This window comes from Nymphaea colorata, chromosome 1 (genome assembly GCF_008831285.2).
Source record: "Nymphaea colorata isolate Beijing-Zhang1983 chromosome 1, ASM883128v2, whole genome shotgun sequence".
Lineage (NCBI taxonomy): Eukaryota > Viridiplantae > Streptophyta > Magnoliopsida > Nymphaeales > Nymphaeaceae > Nymphaea > Nymphaea colorata.
This window is the reverse complement of record NC_045138.2, coordinates 30,035,190-30,055,814: the sequence shown is the minus strand read 5'-3', so window position 1 is coordinate 30,055,814 and position 20,625 is coordinate 30,035,190. Positions and strand designations below refer to the sequence as shown.

Sequence of the window (20,625 nt, the reverse complement as noted above, 5' to 3'; positions counted from 1 at the left end):
GGTCAACCACGTCCCTTAGTAGTCCCGTGCAAGTCTTTACTTTAATCGTTCAATTGACGTTTGGAAACACATAGTTTACAGAAGTGAATTGAATGCAAACTTTTAATTGCGAAACAGGGTTACCACTATGTCCAAGAGAAGATCAAGCAGGAGGAGATGCGGACAATTATCTATTTTGCTCGGAGGCCTTGTAAGTTATTCATATGGGGATATAAAATGATCTTCCTTGATTTTTTGCTTTCAATGTTTCAGTCTGATTTTTTTTTAATATTTCAATGTTCCATGATTTTTTACTTTGTCTTTTTGCTTTTGTTTTTGCGGATTACTTTTGTATCTAGGGGACGTTTTGTCTCCAAATTTTGTTATATATTTCTCATTTTATCGGCACATTCCGTCATACGTGAGAGAGATTAGACTTTGCTTGATCTAGTCACAATAAGAAAAATAATAAAATGTACGATTGATGGGATGCCTTACTCCAATGGAAAAGTCGAGCTCTTCCTTCTAATTCTCACTCATTGATTTGCATATAATTAAGATGAGATAAGATGAGGTACGTCTATCTCTATTTCACGCTAACTAAAAAAAAGCAGCTATGCTATAGTATGCATAAACTTTAACATACTGTTGCTATATATTTGATTAAGATTAAGATTTCTCAAAAATAAGCAATTAAGTAATCAACTATCGATGTCATCATCAGTTCAATAACCTGAAGGATTTTCAATCTATTCTTAATGAGATATTCAGCTAAAAGTAAGCAGTCATGTAAAGGCCTTGTCCATTGATGTAGCTTGTTTCCTCTCAATGACGAAGCGTATATTCTATAGTCTTACTGGCTGACATGAACTCCCTAGTTTATTTTAGAGTTATATTTAGTGTATAAAAGTGGTTCTCAGTTGGCATTGCTCTCGTTGCCTGCATCAGATCTTTTAGCGTTAATCCCCGTCAATTGTTAATCTTCAACAACACCTGAGAGGTATTCATTGGTAAAATATGTCAGAGTTAACTAGCTAGTTTTGGATTCTAATGGCATTTCTCCCCTGATCGTAAGCTCGTAATTTATTCTTCAAGATCCGTAGGTTCGGACTTCCTCATTCTTCACAAATAAAAAGCATACTACAATTGGAATCATCATACATTGCCCACAACAATTGGTTTCCGAGTTGACATGAACAAATCGTTAATTGCACAAGTTGAAGTAATTAAAAGTGATTTCCGTCACTGTGAGATGCCAGGAACAGTACCTTGCAATCTCTGAAATGGAACAACTTGCAAACCAGTTTCATACGCTTAGGCATGTAAAAAATTTCAAGATGCTATACCCCAATAGCTTTCTTTTGAAAAAAGAGCAAAACAAAGAGAGCTCAAACACGAACCACTTCACAACAGCAGTTACAAAATCTTTAGACATACGTATTCAGCCTCCGGTAGATTGAGATACACCATGTTTTGGATTTGCACGATCTTATACAACTTCTTGTTATTATTACATATGTAATTATTAGTTAGTTCTAATAATGTTCCCAATAAAAAATGTTTCTTATATGAACGCAATTGTCACTCGTTTTGCCTCTGATCACGCCGATGTAGGAGGTTCATTTTTCGCCCACTTACTGCATCAATTTCGGCAGAAGAGTGCTTTCTTTTTCTTTTCTGATGCTGGGAATTCTTGATGAGTCGCCGTTGACCTTCCCTGGTGGGGAGACCAAGATTTCCGCCGCTGGGTATGTTGGCGGTCACACGTTCCCACCTGTTTCTTTCTTGCCTAATTGCAGCAGAAGACGAACATAAGATTTCTCTCGTTGTTGCTGACACGTTCTCTTCTTCCTGAGTCAAAAGAAGAAGGCTTTCCTTCGCATCTCCACAAGGGCAACGTAGTCCTAGGGAACTTACCGTTTCCTTGCCTCTGTATCAACCAGAACTGCCATTGTCATTAGATATGTAAGCAGCACACCTGAACCTGAATGCACTAGGGAAAAGTCTAGCTCTTTTATCTGGAGACATTTAACTACAATATTTTTCAGATTTGAAGGTGCATCTACCAATCCCTATAAGAAGACGTCATGAAAAAGCCTCAGTCGACAGAATGGCATGATTCAAACTTGATCTACCCATCCTTTTCTTACCACTACAACAATTGATAACCTGTCGGGAACTTGGTTGCAAGTGGATTGTTCACTTAATTATGAATTCCACCCTTCTTTTGGTTTTAGCATTAGAGAACTAAGCCAACATCTCTAAAATTGGAGGAGACCAACACATACTTCTAAGATCCTTGAAACGACAGATGTTATATAAAACAGAGGCTTGGACATCGCAGTGAATGATGTTCTTTAAGAATTTTGAACTTATGATTTAGCAAGTCACCTCCAACAGATGAACTAAGCACTCATGGGATCAGTAGCGGTATTCTCTCATTTGTAAAGGGCAATAACGCACCTGGGTTATGCAACTGCAAGTTTAGGCAGCGAAGCCTAAAGTGAACTTAAGCGCTTTTAGGCCCATGCTATGAACCTTAGGTCCAAATTTTTGGAGATCAAGATAACTTCTGAGGTTGGTCATTGGCAAGAAGCAAATGTCATTTTTGCACTTTACGGCTGAATCTGAGATCTCTCAAATGTTTTTGGGTCTAATTGTTTCTCATTCTGGTTCTTATTCACCTTGTTTTGTTTCATATTGACTACTTTTTTCAATTCAGGCCAAATCTTTGCTTCTTTTGTTTTTAATCTTGCATGTTTAATCTCCAAGTTGCCTACTCCAAATCAATCGTTGTTGACATGCAATGCCCAGGATTATTTGCCAGAAAGGATTAAACATAATGGCTGTTGTTCTATGTACTATCATTTCTCCCTCCGAACTGTTGTGGACAATTTTGAAGAGGTTTTTCATTTATATTAGCCCACCAGAAGAAAACTTTTCTTTGGCCTGGACGTTGCCCCAAAAAAATATTAATACGAAGAAGAAATATTAATTGTAAAAGAAAAAATTAATATTAATAATAAAAGAAACACTATTTGGAGAGTTTTGCTTGGCACAGTTTGAAAAGAACCAAAACGAAGCCAAAAAAGAGAAACAAAAAAGACTTGGTTTAGCCATCAGATAGGGGCGAAATGATGTGTAATCACAACACTCCCTCAAGGAGGTTATCATTTGAACTATGCACTTTTCCTTCATCACCTGACTAAACGATAAAAATCACAATAAATAAGAAAAAAATTGACTCAGTTCAAATGTAAAAGTAAAAGAAAAATCTCGAAGAAGAAAACGGGTGGAGGATTCTCAGAAGGAAGGCAGTAGGATTAGATCGTCACTAAGTTTTCAGACATCATAAACATCCCTTATTTCATCATAGAAACCTCCAAAAACTTCCTTTCCTTTACTTTCTACCCTAGAGGCAATAAATGCTAACGAAGATCAAAACACTATGCAACAAAAAAGATAGAGAGGAATGGGGGGTCTCAAAGGCCTCAGAGAGAAGATTAGGAGTCCACATATGATTATTCGGACATATGCTTGTCATTGTTTGATGTCATCCTCGGCCATCAGACTTACCCCCTAAAACAGACGCGAGAGAGAGAGAGAGAGAGAGAGGACTCAGAATATGGGTGGTGATATTTCAGAGTGGTCGGCAAGGCGCAATAGCCATTACGACGAACGAGACCTTTCACCGTTTCCTCATCGTCCCCATTTTCTCTTACCCTCACACACACACACACACACACACACACACAGAGAGAGAGAGAGAGAGAGAGGGACCTAAATAGATGAAAACCTTGAGCGCAACGGAGAGGGATGAAAGCATAAAAATTGAGTAAGAAACAGCGCAGAGAATGGGGAACCCTAATGAGATGAAAACCGTAACCCTAACAGAGACGGATGAAACCAGAGAGATGGAAGGAAGAAGACAAGAAGAGGATGAGCAGAATGGTGAGACCCTTAGCCTACAAGAACCAATTTATATATAAGGCGAGGGAGAGAGGGAGAGAAAGAGCGTTCTAGGGTTTCCGCAGCCCCTTCCATAAAAGCCCCTTCCTCTCTCTTTTCTGGACGCTTGGCTCCACTCCTCTTCGTCAGCCTCAAAAGTAGGAACTGATCCGACTCGAGATAACGGAAACGTAATCTAATCTCCTCAAATTTTTGGATTCCGCGGGTCCTTCCATATCAGGTTGGTCCCATGTTTGCAAACGCGTCAAAGTGTGGTGCCGAGGATATTGTGTCATCGTTTTATAAAACCTCAGGTCCCAACCATCTAATTGTGTTTGATGGTCTCAGATCTTTGTATTAAAAGGTGTGTTTTGAAAGATCTTTCTCAATAACTTGAATCTTAAAACCAAGTTATATGTTAAAAACCATAAACTTAAGATCCAATTGAAAGGGAGATGATCCAACCTTAAATCCGCATATATGAGATCCTATTAGTCTCAGATCATCACAGAGACCAACGTTAAACAAACACAACCAACCTTTATGATTTCTCTCGTATTCTTATCTATGGGGAGTAGGTTGGAGAATGAGCAGCAGCAACTCAATCTTGACTCGTACGAACTCCGTGGGAGCTTGACTGATATGTCTAACTGACTCTAGTTCGAGCCCATTTAAGCTCGTTAAGAGCACATGTGTAAGATTTGTTTTTCCTTTCCAACATAAAGCTTGCCTTTAGTACAATGAGACAGCCTTCGAATTACTCATAGATCTTTTTTTGTAGTGAGCTCTGCTTGCCTAGGCCTGAGCTTTCTAAAGCTTGAAGCAGAGCTGAAGCAAGTGGACTTGAGGTCAGCTCCAATTCAAGCTTAGCTCAAGCCAACCTAACTTGACTCGTGTTCACCACTAATTGGGAGAGGGTACAACCTCAAGATTGAAACAAAGAAGACCCGTATACAACATCTTGTCAGTAGGGCTCGTAATGCTTCTTCATTCGACATAAAGAGGCAGGCATCTTACTTGGGTAGCCAGTTTCAGTTATTTGAGTTGAAAGAACATCTCAGGTGTGAAACTGGTATGGTTGTAGTCTTCATGGGGATTTAAACAGTTGAGATATGGTTGTGGCAGTACCGTAATGAATTCAATCGACCCAATTTCCCATGCATTTTCAGATCATACCAATGTGAAGTGATTTTTTTTTAGAAGCCGTTGTCTTTTACTTGGGTAGAAACACAAGTCAGTTGATGCTAGAAAACAGGCATTTAAGAGAATTTAAGCACTTTCCACAAAGACTACAGTATTCCCATGAGTCGCTACTCTCCTGGACCATAAACAGTAGGTGCGCAATTTAGTTGATGGGTGTGTCAATCACCAATTAGGTCCCGAAGCAACCCTCGACTCTAAGGACAGGGGGGGGAAGAGCTTTGGCTACTTACAGATATCTCCTTCCCCACTAGCACGAAGACTGTAGGCAACCTATAAAGGAAAATAACATGGTTGAATCCCATCTCAGTTGCCGCATAGCGAAAGTAGGATAAACCATGCAATAGGGGGAGATAAAGTGTCCACCCTGCCTTTGGGTCTTCAGCTTTTTCATGTCCTTGTAAGAATTTCTCAAAAAGTTATTCCTTCAAGAAGCAAGTCTCTCAAATAGCTTGGTTCTTCAAGGGTTCCTCACCATTTATTATTTTTTTTCTTCAAAAAAGACTACTAAAAAGGAAACCAAGTATCACGCCTGCATTCTGATGATGCTAGTACTGAACCAATATACTTGTATGCCTGATTTCTGATGATGTTAGCGCTAACCCAATATAATGTATATGCCTGATTATGTCAGTGCTGAACCAATACACGAAGAGACCTGGAAGTTGTTGTAGAAAGAGGTCCAAGACAGGCGGTTATCCCTGGCTACCAGAAAATCAATAACAATAAAAGTGAAGTGCAAGTATTTCTTCGTTTCTTAGTTTACAAACTCTGAACAACTCCAATCCTAAACCTGCACAAGATTGGCATATCAAGACGACAAGCTGTTTCCATTCTACGATATGATGGAAGACGTTACAGAGATGAAAATTTCAAACTTCTAAGGTTTCTACAGGGTTCAAACGAACAGAAAGACATGATACAAAGGCTTGAACTAACCAAGCATCACAATAAGAAGTGGAAGTCTGATCCTTCCATGCTGTAAAAAATGTGTGAAAATCCATCTATAATTTACATGCGATAAAGAAATCCCCAGCCCTGAGTCGAGAAAACTTGTGCAAATAGCAGAAACGATATACACCAACTAGTTGTAAAAACTGATGGCATTCGGTATACTTGATGAGAAGCACAGAGCAGTATGACTGATTCAGCTTCTGGTAGCTCTCGTCCTGTCAACTTGAATAACATCGGAGTCTAGCGTTGATAATATCTGGGGCATTGACATCCCACCAGAAACGACAATCTCTGCAGGATTTAACCCACATAAAACGAGGTTATTGCTTAACTGTCGAAAAAAGGACGCTAGTCCATACTGGTGCAAGAAGGGAAGCTGCAAATGAATGCTTACCAATTCCTTCACGGACCGATAAATTTGGCCTGATAACATCTTTTGAATTGATCAGGAATATATCACCAATGTAAAGGTGGTTGGTGGGTACATAGACACAGCAGAGCTCCTCTTCACCAGAATAGTGCTAAACGAGGGATCATAAGGTTAGCATAACAGATGCTTGAAACAAGTGTAGAGAAAACAAACAAAAAAGAAATCAGATAAATGTTAGTATCAACAAAATTATAGTTAAACTGCCTAACCCATTCTAATCCACGTGATGCACAAAAATCAATTAAGAGATGGAAAAGCCGACAACCTTGGAAAAGTTGGGAAACCCTTGTAACTTTCTGACAACCTCATGTTGACACTTTTATACACATCTTCTAGGTAAAAAATAATTTTCTAAAGCATCAGATTTTCTTCATAAGAAGGTTCAGAGAATAGAATGAGAGCTGACAAGATCACAGGGAGGACCAGTATGGACCTGCAGAGTAACAGATGAGGTGATGAAACCAAATGCATATTCACCAACTCGTGGGTGCCTTATGATGGCAACTTCCTTGAAGGCTTGGCTGTTCTGGTCTGCATTTGTACAACATGAAAATCAGTAACAAAATAGGCACTTAGATTGAAAATTGAGGTGATAAATTTTAGGAAGTGACTTGCCAGGTGATATTGCTGCGCTAATTTGCTTAGATGCATTATAAATGTGCCGCACAAATGGCATTCTTTTAATGAACCACTCTCCCAGGTTCAGCACAGATGCTCCAAGCCATGAAGACATGAAAACCCCAACCAAAAAGATGAAAGTTATGGAGGTTACGAAACCAAGTCCTGGAAGAGGGACAGCAACAACAAACTGAGATTCTAAATGCAATTAAATGATGAGACAAAGCATAAAATGGGAATAAGTTTCAAGCACATCATCATAACCATTTCTTTCAAATAAGAACGAATACTTACCAAATATGTTGATGCCCAGTTGAGCATATATTGGAGAAAAAAACCCATCCACAAAATGAATAAACCACCACGTAATGTAGAAAGTGATTGCTATAGGAAACAGGATGACACTGCAAAAACAAACAAGGATTGTTGAGACGGACTAAAAGACAACAATTTGCACACTAAAGCATCCAAATCACCTCAATTTCAATGTTTTGACTTACATAGATTACAATTCAAAAGCAATGTATTCAAACTGCGAAGAGAGGTGCATGCACATGCATATACACAAACAAAAATATCTTCAAAAAAAAATTAGAGTAGATAATACATCAGTGTTCTATCTCTTTTTCAGAATTGGCCGTGATACATCAACTTCATACAGCTCTTCAATAGTCACACATAAATCTAAGATATGCTTCAGTACTACATTTGCATACCATAAGGAAAAAGGAAGAAAGAAAGGTACATGCACCTTAAATTTGGAAAAAAAAAAAGGCCTAAGTCAAACCAAGCCATCTCTCTCTCTCTCTCACACACACACACACACACGCGCGCGCATACACACACACACACATAGGAGAACCATCGAAAAAACTACAACGAATAGTACATAAGAAATAAAGAGAGTTCAGCTAATCAACGAATTGATAAGCCACCAAGATAAGCAAACCCATGTTGTATGAGGGAGGAATAAAGGTTGGTTGCGTGTAACTTAGGAAAGGAGAAACTCACCATCCTGTCATGAATTTCTTTGAGGCCCAGCTTCGAATAACTTTATAAAATGCCTAAAAAAAGATAAGAATAAGTAAAATATGAGATTCAAGATCCAAACAAGAATACTTGATGAAAAAAATAACGAAAAAAAGCAGGCTCTATAAATCTGTTGTTCTTCATGCCTAATTTGGTCATCCCCATTACCAATATTTCCAATACATGGAATTCACATACACTTGCTGGTTTCTTACTTTTCAGGAGAAGCTTAATTGCTAAACTTTTTCTCGTCCTACCTTATCTGCTGTTATTTCATTGTTGCAATTCTTTATCATGCTTTCCTCGCTTTACAAACATCTCTAAAGAAAAGGAGTCGCTTTACAAACATATCTAAGGAAAGGAGAGACGCTAATTGAGATTGGTTATCTTAGTTATGCTGAAAATTTTGGAAATAGCTTGACATGTGATATGATCAACTGGTCCTCTAATTGGCCCTAAATGAGTCATAGCATGGGTACCTCAAATCCTCACTTGAAAAATGTCATCTAGACCACTTCGCTAATCTGTTCCTTTTAGGTTCCACAAAAATTAGATTCTGGTCAAACTTGATGAAATAATGTCAGGCATAGATAAGTATATAATATACGACTCACAAACTCATACTTTCGCAATTCAGCACATACGATGGACTACACAAATGCATATGCACTAACTGAACACATAGCGAAGCATGACTATTCAAGTGCATCAGATAAATCACCAAAAAGAAACAATGGCATAACATGTAACTAGACATAGTTGGCATACAGTAGTACAACAAGAGAGCAAGCCAGCATGAGACTTTTGTTTCCAACACCCTCATGTCAGCTTGCAATAGAAAATTGTAAATGGACATGCAGGCATTTTGACACCTTTTTATGTACTGATAAAACTTTTTTGTTGAAACATCTACTGAAATATCTTTCATCCAGTGGCTACTATTGGCTGGAGGGATGACACTTTAGCATGAACAGAATATCTTGAATCTTGATATTGAGGAGCCTATAGAACAACACAACATAATTATATGTACATAGACTAAAACCTGAGCAGGCAAAGATGGCCAAAGCTAGTGATGAAGCAAAGTCCAGTGAGAAGGAAACAGAGCATAAACAACTAGTGTAAAGTATATAAACTGGACAATTTTCTCAGATTGAAATATATTACAAGCAACAAGATAGTTCATCGTTCATCCAGTAGCCACTATTGGCTGGAGGGATGATACTTTAGGATGAATAGAATGCCTTGAATATTGATATTGATGAGCCTACAGACCAACACAACATAACTATATGTACATAGACTGAAGCCTGAGCAGGCAATAGGATGGCCAAAGTAGCTAGTGATGAAGCAAAGTCCAATGAGAAGGAAACAGAGCATAAAGAACAAGTGTAAACTGTAAAGTATATAAACTGGACAACTTTCTCAGATTGCTAATGAAAAATATTACAAGCAAACAGAAACTTCATTTCTTGAATTTTCTTTTCTGACATCCTATTTTAGCATAGTCAATCATAAGATGCCATTGGCATATATCTACTTAAAGAAAAAAAATTTTACACAGCACAAAAACATCAAGAAGCAAACAACAAGATTGAACATGCAGAAGTTTAAACATTCAAATTTTCTGCCAAGCAAAATGAGCATCCTAAGTTTCACATCCTCCTAATAATATAACATTTGCCCATATGCTGGTTTCTACATGCTTGTGTGCTCCAAGACAAAGGGGGGATAAACTGCTAAACATGTTCAATATGAAGTTTGTTTTACAGCCTGGTTAATACATGCACATGATCATTCTGTGTGCCACAGAATCTTGTAACATATTACATTTCATCTGATTTCCTTATTAGTTATTACATGTCTCAATGTCCTATCTTATTTTTATCAGGATTCTTGCTTGAGAAACATGACACATCTTGATCTTACTCAAAAACCTACAATATGTTTAGTACATTCTACTAGCTTGGAAATAAAATCATGCTCATATTTATAAATGTGATAACCATGTTAATACAACAATCAGCATATTGAAAGGAAAAGAGATAATAAACTTACAGATACACCTGGTCTCATGATTTTTTAATGGAATTAATTATGACAAGTATAAGCTTTCAAGCAAAATTTCTATATTTTGTAAGAGAAATCGCAAGCAGACAAGCATTCATTGATTACCATTCAGAGGAATAATCATTGTTAGAGGAAAGCAAAATGAATGGACAAAGAATACCAGAAAGAATTGCAGATATTTGGTTCTTGTTGTGCAAAATTTTATGTAAAGTCATATATTTAAAACAAAATTGAACAGAAAAAATAGAGGTTACAAGGAGAAGCAGGGAAAGGAAAACACGCAAAGATGAATCCTGATCAAATAAAAATCTTTTCATGACCCAAAAAAAAAGGCATATGGACAATTAACAAAACATTTGAAGCTTTAAATAAAATTGCTATGCTTCTCTACAAGACAAAATACATAAAGCTTGTTAATTGTTATCATTAAGTATTCATTGTGCACCATATAGATGATATTCAAGTAAAATTATACCCTAAGAGGCTAAGAACCACCATTTATTCCAACAAGCCCCTAGGGACACAACTGCAACCTTCCTTTTCCTGAAATGTCCATACACCATAATGGAGTCTTCTACACTTGATATGCTATTTGCAGCATCCTCAACAGCATTAACAGAAATTTGAAAATAGCCATGTCCAACAAGTCCAGATGTGATGGTGATGGACAAGATAAGAATGAACTTTTTTATTAACTAGGGGAGTCTGTGCAACATAGACTAATTAAGTGGTATCTTTTTACAGATTGAATCTCGGTTTGGATTCCATGAGAAAGCACCAGAGATCTTGAACATGAGAAACCGCTCTCATTGCACCTTTAGGTTGCATTTGATTCCCCACGGATCTGAGATCTGAGGGAATCTCTCTCAAATCCATGCTTTAGTGTAAAAAACATGGACTTGAAATATGAGCACCCAAAAGGCAAGATGTGCTGCGGCAGTCAGTGCATAGAATCAGAATGAGAAATTTCTTCATTTCATCAACTCACTAATTCATACGATATGACAGCTTTTCTAGATAGATGTTGTTTCATCATCAAACCCATTGCAGCGGAACCAATTGTAAGCATGTGACATCTCACCAATTTGTGCACTAACTAGGAAGATAAGACAAAGCTCTTTTTTATTTTGTTTAGGTCATAGTTAGGTTTCCATTGTCAAATGGCATCCAAGCTTCACCCTACTCTACTGAAAGATTCACTCTTGCCTTTCTCCATAATATCTGTGAACCGCTTCAACAAGTTCAACATGAATCTGTGTTGAAATGGAACTTGAAAGGACAAGAGAGCTTATGGGAAAACTGTGCTGGATTATCACGACTGCTATCGTTTCATTTAGGAATTTGAGGAACACCTATCATATCAAAGGTCAGGTTTCTTCCAGCATAAGCAAAACAAACAGCAACTCTTTTGCCTCATTCAAGGACAATGATGAAGACTAAAATGCTTTCCAACGAAGACTACGCCGACATAAAGAAAAAACAAAGAAGGTATAGGAGATCAGATTAGCAAGTACGTTATCTCCTAACAGCAAAAAACCCTAAAAGCAGAAGTGACACCGATCGAATTTCAATACCAAAACCACTTGGGCTGTTGGGCATGAAGCCATTAGCGATGAGAAACAATAAACAAGACCATAGTTGTCAAAAGTGCGTTAAAGAATCAAAGGCAATGAAACTCTCAAATTTTAACCAACCTAACCCCAAAAACCCTGACCCATCCCTTCGAAATTTCCATAAAAACGAGAAAAGAAAAACGGAATACCAATGACACAAATAAACAAAAAAAACACACACACACACACAAAAAAGGAAAGAGAATGAATGCAAACGGGACACTGACCTCCTTGCCCGAGTGATGAGATGAAGCAGTAGAAGATGAAGCCTTTGAATCGCCATCCTCGTGGGACTCGCCAACAGGTATGAGCAGCTCTCTGTCTCTCTCTCTTGCCGCCATCGGACTCACCGATTTATTATCACCCATCAGCAACGGACCCCCTCTTCTCCTATACCGGAAGACATAGAGAACAGGACGTGCCTTTCTCTCCCCCTCCCTCCTCTTTCTATCTTTGCTGGTATTAGTATCTGATTTAGTGAGATTGGGGATCTTCTTCTTTATTCAGAAACCAACCAAGGAAGCAGAAAAACTGGTCACCCTCCTGTGGACAGCCACTCAGCACGAGGAAGAGAGAAGGAATTGCTTACGGGAAACACCTCTGTACAGAGCCACGGATCTTCTTTATCATATACTTAATTTCTTCTTAAAATGATACCATAGGGTTAATTTCTTCTTAAAATGATACCATAGGGTTCGGTGGGAGCTCATACACATTAGTAGACGTAACGGCTTCCACTAAGCCATCTCCTTTGCCCGATAAAGTATGAAACCTATTAAGCGTTGCTCAATCTTCCTGATATCGGGGCAAATTGGTCAGAAAGCTAATGTTGCTTTTCGCCGCGTTGTGTATCTGCCCTAATTTTATGTTTAATGAATTTAAATATTTGAAATTAATTTAAAATGAAAAAAAAAACAATAAATGAGATAAAGGCATCGGCGCTGAAATGACTCAAATATTGTCTACGCAGATATCTTATCTTCGGGTTTGAGCATGCTAACCTTTGAAAAAATTACTTTTTTTTTCTAACCATTTGTATCTGTTTCTCCAGGGAGTGAGAGAGATCATTGGGTTCTAAGTTTCTCACACCTCCTGCTCAATATATATTTATTGACATGTACAACAAGACTGTTAACCTGAAGCATCGGTACTTTTTATTGAGTGGCAGGATAAAATACTCTTTTTACTCACCGAACAAAACCCTTAAGCAAGGATCAGTTGGGTAGTATACTCCAAAACTGACCCTTAATCACACTTGTGTTTTCAAGCACTAATAGACTCCACTGATAGGGATTGAAGTGATTAGGCAACATTTTCAGGATTGGAGGTGGTGGGGCATGAGTAGAGGAATTAATGTTCATGGTAATTGTGTGTATTGAATAGCTTTGTCATGCACGAGAGCTTCTAACGATGATGAAGAAGCATATGCCAAAGCAGTTGCATCACTCTGCCGAAGGTGGAACTCCTACAATGCATAATGAAGTTCGAGCACATATCTTTTGTTTTATTTTGATGTCTTTTTCTCCTTTCTTTTGTTACAAGCTTCTTTTGTGCCGCCGCCGATTCATGTGGATAGAATCACAGGTCATGATACTTAAGGTTTTCCTTCAGTTACTAAGTTTATATGCAAATTTCTTGGATATGGTTTTGGAAAAGCTACGATACTTTTGTTGTCCTTATCATAGATTTGACAAGATCATATTGACAGATACTCAAACTATAGTAATAGAAGGTGAAAGAGATGACATTTCCTGATAGTAATCTGCAATATTCAAGTCATATTTTGCTGATTCCCAAGACCATGGATGGTTTCCAGCATTCCGAGGTTCTTGTCTTCCTTTTTCTGTCTGTCTGAGGGCCATGAATTGCGGGTCATATCATAAATGACGCATTCTGAGGGCCACAAATTGCTTTCATGAATTATCGCAAGTTCAAACATGAATGTGCCATTGTATTGTTCCTGCTTGTACAGCGTTACTTGAAGAAGGAAAGATTCAAGGCTACGTTTCTCAGATAAATGCCAAAATCCAAATATTTGCTTGACAGGAATGCTCTAATCAACTACAAAAGAAGTGCAGGCAGCTTTCCCCGGTGATCCGGAAAACAATGACAATAATAAAAGCGATGTGCAGTATTTCTTTGTTTCTTATCTTACAAGCTTTAAACAACTCCACACCATTTCCAAAACCTGCCTGAGATTGGCACGTCTTAAAGACAAGAAGTTGTTTCCATGCTGCAACCTTACGGCAGTTGTCATAAACATGAAATTCAAATTCGTAAGGTTTCTACAAGGATCACAGGAAGACATGATGCAAGGACTTAACTAACAAAGCACCACAATCAAAGAGCACAAATCTTGTCCTTCCACGCTGTAAAATTTTCCGAAATTCCATCTATAATTTACATGTGACCAAGAAGCCATGGAACTATAGAACATCAGGCTTCAGCAAGAAAGCTTGTGAGAACAGCCGAAAAAATTTACACCAAACAGTAGAAAAGACTGATGGCATTCAGTATACTTGATGAGATGCATAAAGCAGTCCGATTGCTTCAACTTCTGGTAGATCTCGTCCTATCAGCTTGAATAATTTGCGAGTCTAACATTGACAATATCTGGGGCATTGACATTCCAACAGAAACGACAATCTCTGCAATATTTACCCCACAAAATCAGTTTATTGCTTAAATGTTGATAAAGGAAAATCTATTGCATAATGATGGAAGAAGAGCTGCTGCAAAATGAATGCTTACCAATTCCTTCACGGACTGATAAATTTGGCCTGATGACATCTTTCGAATTGATCAGGAATATATCACCAATGTAAAGGTGGTTGGTGGGTACGTAGACACAGCAGAGCTCCTCTTCACCGGAATAGTGCTAAATGAGGGACCATAAGGTTAGAATGACAGAGATTTAAAGCAAGCGTAGAAAAAACAAATAAACAAGCAATCAGGCAGATGTCTGTATTATCCAAATTAGAAATAGATTACCTAACCCATTCTAATCCGCATGATACATAAAAACCGATAAAAAAAATGAAAAGCTGACAGACTGATTTCAGAAGAGTTGAGAAGCACCTTGTAGCTTTCTGATTAACTCATACACAAATCAGACTTAAAATAGTAGTTTTTTTTTGTGCTGACAAACTTTTATACACATCATCTAGGGGCAAAATAATCTCCAAAGCATAAAGTTTCCTTATAGAAAAGTTCAAAGAATCAAACAAAAACCGATGGATTCACGGGAAGGATCAGTATAAACTATAAAGTATAAACCTGAAGAGTAACAGCTGAGGTGATGAAACCAAATGCATATTCACCAACTCGTGGGTGTCGTATGATGGCAACTTCCTTGAATGCTTGGCTGTTCTGGTCTGCGTTTGTCCAACACAAAAGTCAGAATCAACGTAGGCACGTAGATTGTAAATTGAGGTAGTAGGATTTAGGAAGTGACCTACCAGGTGAGATTGCAGCACTAATTTGCTTAGATGCATTATAAATGTGACGCACAAATGGCATTCTTTTAATGAACCACTCTCCCAGGTTCAGCACAGATGCTCCAAGCCATGAAGACATGAAGACCCCAACCAAAAAGATGAAAGCTATGGAGGTTACAAACCCAAGTCCTGGAAGAGGGACAACAACAATAAAGTGAGATTCTAAATGCAATTAAATAATGACACAAAGCATAAAATGTGAACAAGGTTCAAGCACAGCCATCTAAACATTTCTTTCAAAAGAAAAACTCATAACTTACTTACCAAATATGTTGATGCCCAGTTGTGCATATATTGGAGAAAAAAATCCATCTACCAAACGAATAAACCACCATGTAATGTAGAAAGTAATTGCTATAGGAAACAGGATAACACTGCAAAAATTAAATAAGGCAACGTGAAACAGAGTAAAAGACAATAATTACCAAAAAAAGCACTCAAATCACCTTCAACTGAGTACATTGTTCTCATCTCTATTTCTGAATCACACATTACACCTTGACTTCATAAAGTTCCTTGATGGTCACAAATAAATCTAAGGTATGCTTCAGTATTACATTGGTATACCTTAGGAAAAAAGAACAAATGAAGGAGTATACACTTTAAATTTGAAGAAAAAGTTGTATCAAACCAATCCATTACCTCTTACACACACACATATGGAGCAGCCTTTGCAAAAGGTGCACCACAAGGACCACAAAAGAAATAAGAGAGTTCAGCTCACCATAGTATTGATAAACCATCAAAATAATCAATTTGTATTGTATGAGGAAGGAAAGAAAATTTGATTGCTGTAACTTAAAAAAGAAGAAACTCACCATCCTGTCATGAACTTCTTTGATGCCCAGCTTCGAAGAACTTTATAAAATGCCTAGAAAAGAAAGACATATTAAACTTGAGCTTCCCAATCCAAACAGGAATACTTGATGAAAAAGCCAAAAGAAAAGAAGGGGGCTACAAATTCTGTTGTTCATATTGCATTTTGCTTGAGAAACATGCCACGTCTGGAACCTTTTCCTGAAACTTAGGATCCACTTGCAAACACGGAATTTAGGAGAAAGGAAATTCTCTTATCTTTCATTGGCACATTGATTATCTTGTTAGTGTCAATTTTTCAGGTTGATGATTAAAAGGAAAAAAAATCACTAATTATAGCTCCCATCTCTGCAGGTGCAAATCCTGCTTGAATAGAGAAATGTGCTGAAGTCCCATTCTTTGTGCACAGGGCTCTCTGGACAAATGGCACCTGCCTAAATAATAGGTGCATCAGGCACTCCAAATAGGGAAAACTAAGAATCACTTTTATTCTCACCATGTACAAGAACTAGGAAACTCAATTTGACTAGTTTACAGTTTCCATACTTTGCAAACCACCATCAGCTAAACTTACTAAATGCTAGACTTTGATCCCAAGAACACAAGCATGTATCAGGTAGGATATAAGATTTGTGTAGGTCAGAAGACTCGGGACTTCTCTGAGCCCAATTACCTTACACGGCCATGATTATAGTCTTCAAGTAGATAACCTATTAACTCATTTTCTTGTAAAGGCATGTACCCATGCCCCGCAACCACATGTGCAGGAGATGAGGCCCTCAAAAGGCATCACTCGCAATAATTGCCCAACTCGCAAAGCTTTAACACAAAGCTTTGCAAGTGCTTCGTTCTTCACCTGGAGAACTCATGAGGATTCAACTCCATGAAAAATTGAACAAAAAGCTGCCGAATCAGCCTTTTTTTTTGTGTGTATGAATTGAAAATTTTGAAATGAAACAAGAAAATCAAGGAATGAGTGCTCCACATCGAGACAGAGGAGGGAACCCAAGAATCCCTTCCTTGTAATATGACTGACGTTTCGCTCCTTTGATTCCCTAAAAGGGCATCATTTAGCAAAGCATCAACTAACTCTATTCAATGGACAGAAAGAAATTCTTCACCTCATAAATTGAAAATTCAATTTATGACAGCCTTTCTAGACAGGTGTTGCTTGACTACCACATGAATCACAACATGGGTTGTTGCCAGAAAAAGCAAAACTATAAAGTTCCATCATTATTTTTTTTTTTTTTCATCGAATCCTCAAAAGGAACCACCCTGCAATTTCCTTTCCACGTTAATGTTGTTTTCCCTCATTTACAAGGTCTAACCTTTACGCTTTCATGCACCAACTGACAATTTTGCTGATAGAAGCAACAAGTTTTCAAACCTCCCCCATTTTGATATATTCGTCAACTGTTTAAACGAGTTCGACCAAAATTTAAGTTGTGTGGAACCTAAAGGCAACAGATTAGAGAAGTGGTTTGAAAGATGGCTTTGACCGAAGGTCTAATTATGCATGCTACAATTCATTTAGGGTCGTAAGACCGGTTGTTTGTATCAAATACCAGCATATTTCCAAATATTCCAGCATACCAAGAGAAAAGGTCTCAATTAGCACCTATGCTTCTTTTAGATATGATTGTAGACCAAGAAAAATATAATAATGAATTGCAAGCAAGAAGAAGGAACAGATAAGATAGATGGGAAAAGATTTAGCAATTAAGCTTCTCCAAGAAATAACAGACAACTAAGCTTTTCCGAAATGTAAGAAAAAAGTATACGTAGACTTCATTGGTTTACAATATCTTCACGTCACTAATGGCATTCCCAATTGTCAAACGTGAACCCAAGTTTCATTCTACTCGAAGTCTCAACCTTTCCTTTTTTCATAACATCTGCAAACCGCTTGATCAAGTTCAACCAGAATCTGAGTTGTGTTGGAACTAGGAACGTGAAAGGGTCAGACAGGAGAAATGATGAGAAAGACTCTATACTGGATTATCAAGACTACAGTAACTGCGTTGAGGAATTTGAAGACCATTTGGCATATGGAACGACAAGTATTTCAAATCCTTCTGGCATGACTAAAACAAACAGGAACAATATCCCCTAGATATGCTTAACTTATCAATTCCCATTCCAAGCAAGTGAGGAAGGCTCAATAATGCCTTGCGACAAAGGCCACATCCAAATAAAGAAACGAAACAGAAGGTAGAGGGAGATCAGCTTAGCATTGGAACATTCCCAAACGGCGCAAAAACAAAAACAAAAAAAACCCTTAAAAACAAAAGCTAATCAAATGATTCCAATTGATTTTCAAACCCAATCGACTTGGGCATAAACCCATGAGCGACGAGAAAGAATTAACAAGACAATACTCGTCAAAAGCGCGTTAGAGAATCGAAGGGAATGAAACTCCACGCAACAAACCAGCGTAGACCCAAAATTCCCTCTGAAAAATCCAAAAGAGAACGAGAAACTGAAACAAATAAATTATAATTCCCATGAGAAAAGAAACGCAATCAGAGAGCTAAAGGGGAAAAAAAAAGACATGGAAAAGGGACACTGACCTCCTTGCCCGAGTGATGGGAAGAAGAAGCAGAAGAAGATGAAGCTTTCGAGTCACCATCCTCGTGGGATTCACCGACAGGTATGAGTAACTCTCTATCTCTCTCCCTTGTGGCCATTGGAATTACCAACCTGTCATCACCCATCAGTAATGGACCCCCTGTTCTCCTGTACAGGAAGACATCGAGAGTGGGAGACGCCTTTCCCTCCCCCGCCCTCCTCTTTCTGCCTCTGCTGGTCTCTGTTTCTGACTTCTTGCGATTGGGGATCTCTTTCTTTATTCAAAAACCAATCAGAGAGAGACAGCAGAACCGGTCATCTCTGACCTGAGAAGACACCAGCCAGCACGAATTTTACATATACCAAGACAAGTAATGCTGGGTTGAAGTGTCTATGGGGAACATCTCAGCACACGGACACGGAGAGAGTCATGTATTTTATTTGTTGTTTTTCTTAAACTGATGTTGTAGCGTTCTTGCAGACCTTGGTAGTAACGTCTTCCATCGATGATCTCTTGTAAGAAATTTGAAGTATGAATGCAATCAACTTTCAATTAACCTTTGAGATTGAAAGCAAGTTGTGCTGTGATTTGCACCTCCCCTTCAAACCCAGGTGAAGTGAATAAGAGGTGCTAAGAGGGTTTAATTGCTAAAAGAAGTTGAAGGGATCCCATTTTTCGCCACCGACAAAACAAAAGTATGTATCCTGATAATTCCTTCGTGACATCAAATGCGCGTTTTATATATGAAGTCAACAAGACTACCATCGTTTTCTTTATCATCACGTAACAGTAATCATCCAAGAATGTGATTAGTATTGCCAGGATTAATCAAATTGTTATAATAAAAATATGAGAAATCATAATAAATTACGTGACAGTAAGCATCCAAAAATATCATTAGTCTTGCCAAGATTTATCAAATTGTTACAATAAAAATATGAGAAATCATAATAAATTTTCATTTTCAGGCCAACTTTTGTCTATATATATATATATATATATATATATATATATATATATATATATATATATATATATATATATATATATATATATATAAGGATATCACCTTGTGTGATTTTTTCTAACGGAAGCGTTACTTTTCATAAAACTGTCAAATAAAACTTGAAGTGAAGTTTTGTTTAACCAGGGAAGAACGTCCATGGAAATTTCTTTTCCATATTGCCCTTTACCACTAAATTACATTCTCATTATTTTTAGCTAATGGTTTTTTGGTTTCAAGTTTACAAACGTATTATTCACTTAATGGCCAATGGGAGACATTTTGTTTTCCCATAATATAACTTAAAATAAGCATCCAAGAATGGGAATGGCATTTATCGTGCCTAGATTATTAAAATGACGATAATAAAATTATGAAAAATCATGGTAAAATTGTCAGTTACATGTCTATTATAATTTTAAAAGACATCACTTTCCGTGATTCCTTTAATGAAAACCTCGCTTTCAATTAAATCAAATGAAAAACTAACACGAGATTTTGTTTAACATGAGAAAAATTTTGATGCCAATTTGATTTCTGCTTTGTTACTTATCGTAAAAGTACATTCTTGTTGTTTTTGCTAATGTTTTTAGTTTTACAGGTTTACAAAAGTGTATTTAAAGTTCTCATTCTTTCAAATGAGTGAAAGGTTCACAATATACCACTAGGGAAAAGAGGCTCGAAGGTCACTGTCCCTCTGTCCTGGGTCATATGTTGTTGTGTTGGGACTTGGGTGAGATATGATATACAGCGATGCAATCTCATCTTTTATAGTTTAAGGGACAACACCATAAAAATAAAACTGACAACATGCCTTCTATACTACTGCCTATCCAACCAGCTATACAATGTGAAGCCTTTTTTTTTTTTTTTGTTACATCTTAAATTTTTTAAGC

General features: G+C 37.6%; 1 protein-coding gene and 3 non-coding genes across 6 annotated transcripts; all 4 read right to left on the bottom strand.

Annotated features, from left to right (window-relative positions):
• Positions 1–3,090: 3,090 nt before the first annotated feature.
• On the bottom strand, positions 3,091–3,189 carry LOC116246524 (small nucleolar RNA snR60/Z15/Z230/Z193/J17). Its single transcript, XR_004170709.1, has one exon. It is a non-coding gene; the product is annotated as a small nucleolar RNA snR60/Z15/Z230/Z193/J17 (small nucleolar RNA).
• Positions 3,190–3,278: 89 nt separating this feature from the next.
• Positions 3,279–3,358, bottom strand: LOC116246539 (small nucleolar RNA U83). The gene has a single exon (XR_004170723.1). It is a non-coding gene; the product is annotated as a small nucleolar RNA U83 (small nucleolar RNA).
• A 235-nt stretch (positions 3,359–3,593) lies between these two features.
• LOC116246527 (small nucleolar RNA Z43) lies at positions 3,594–3,687 on the bottom strand. The gene has a single exon (XR_004170712.1). It is a non-coding gene; the product is annotated as a small nucleolar RNA Z43 (small nucleolar RNA).
• A 2,161-nt stretch (positions 3,688–5,848) lies between these two features.
• Positions 5,849–19,172, bottom strand: LOC116245789 (protein CONTINUOUS VASCULAR RING 1-like). Of its 3 annotated transcripts, none has more exons than XM_050077264.1 (7): positions 18,728–19,172; positions 8,141–8,193; positions 7,424–7,533; positions 7,127–7,294; positions 6,945–7,042; positions 6,476–6,602; positions 5,849–6,372 (listed from the first exon to the last, which is right to left on the bottom strand). In XM_050077264.1, exons 1-7 carry the CDS (start codon positions 18,869–18,871, stop codon positions 6,275–6,277), a joined length of 798 nt encoding a protein of 265 aa, XP_049933221.1. In that variant the 5' UTR covers positions 18,872–19,172; the 3' UTR covers positions 5,849–6,274. The 3 variants fall into 3 exon arrangements, with proteins under 3 accessions (XP_049933221.1, XP_031473205.1, XP_031499124.1); XM_031617345.2 differs by lacking the exon at positions 18,728–19,172 and adding an exon at positions 12,069–12,563; XM_031643264.2 differs by lacking the exons at positions 5,849–6,372; positions 6,476–6,602; positions 6,945–7,042; ... (1 more) ...; positions 7,424–7,533; positions 8,141–8,193 and adding exons at positions 13,919–14,489; positions 14,593–14,719; positions 15,118–15,215; ... (1 more) ...; positions 15,603–15,712; positions 16,157–16,209 and having other exon boundaries at positions 18,728–19,131.
• Positions 19,173–20,625: the final 1,453 nt, after the last annotated feature.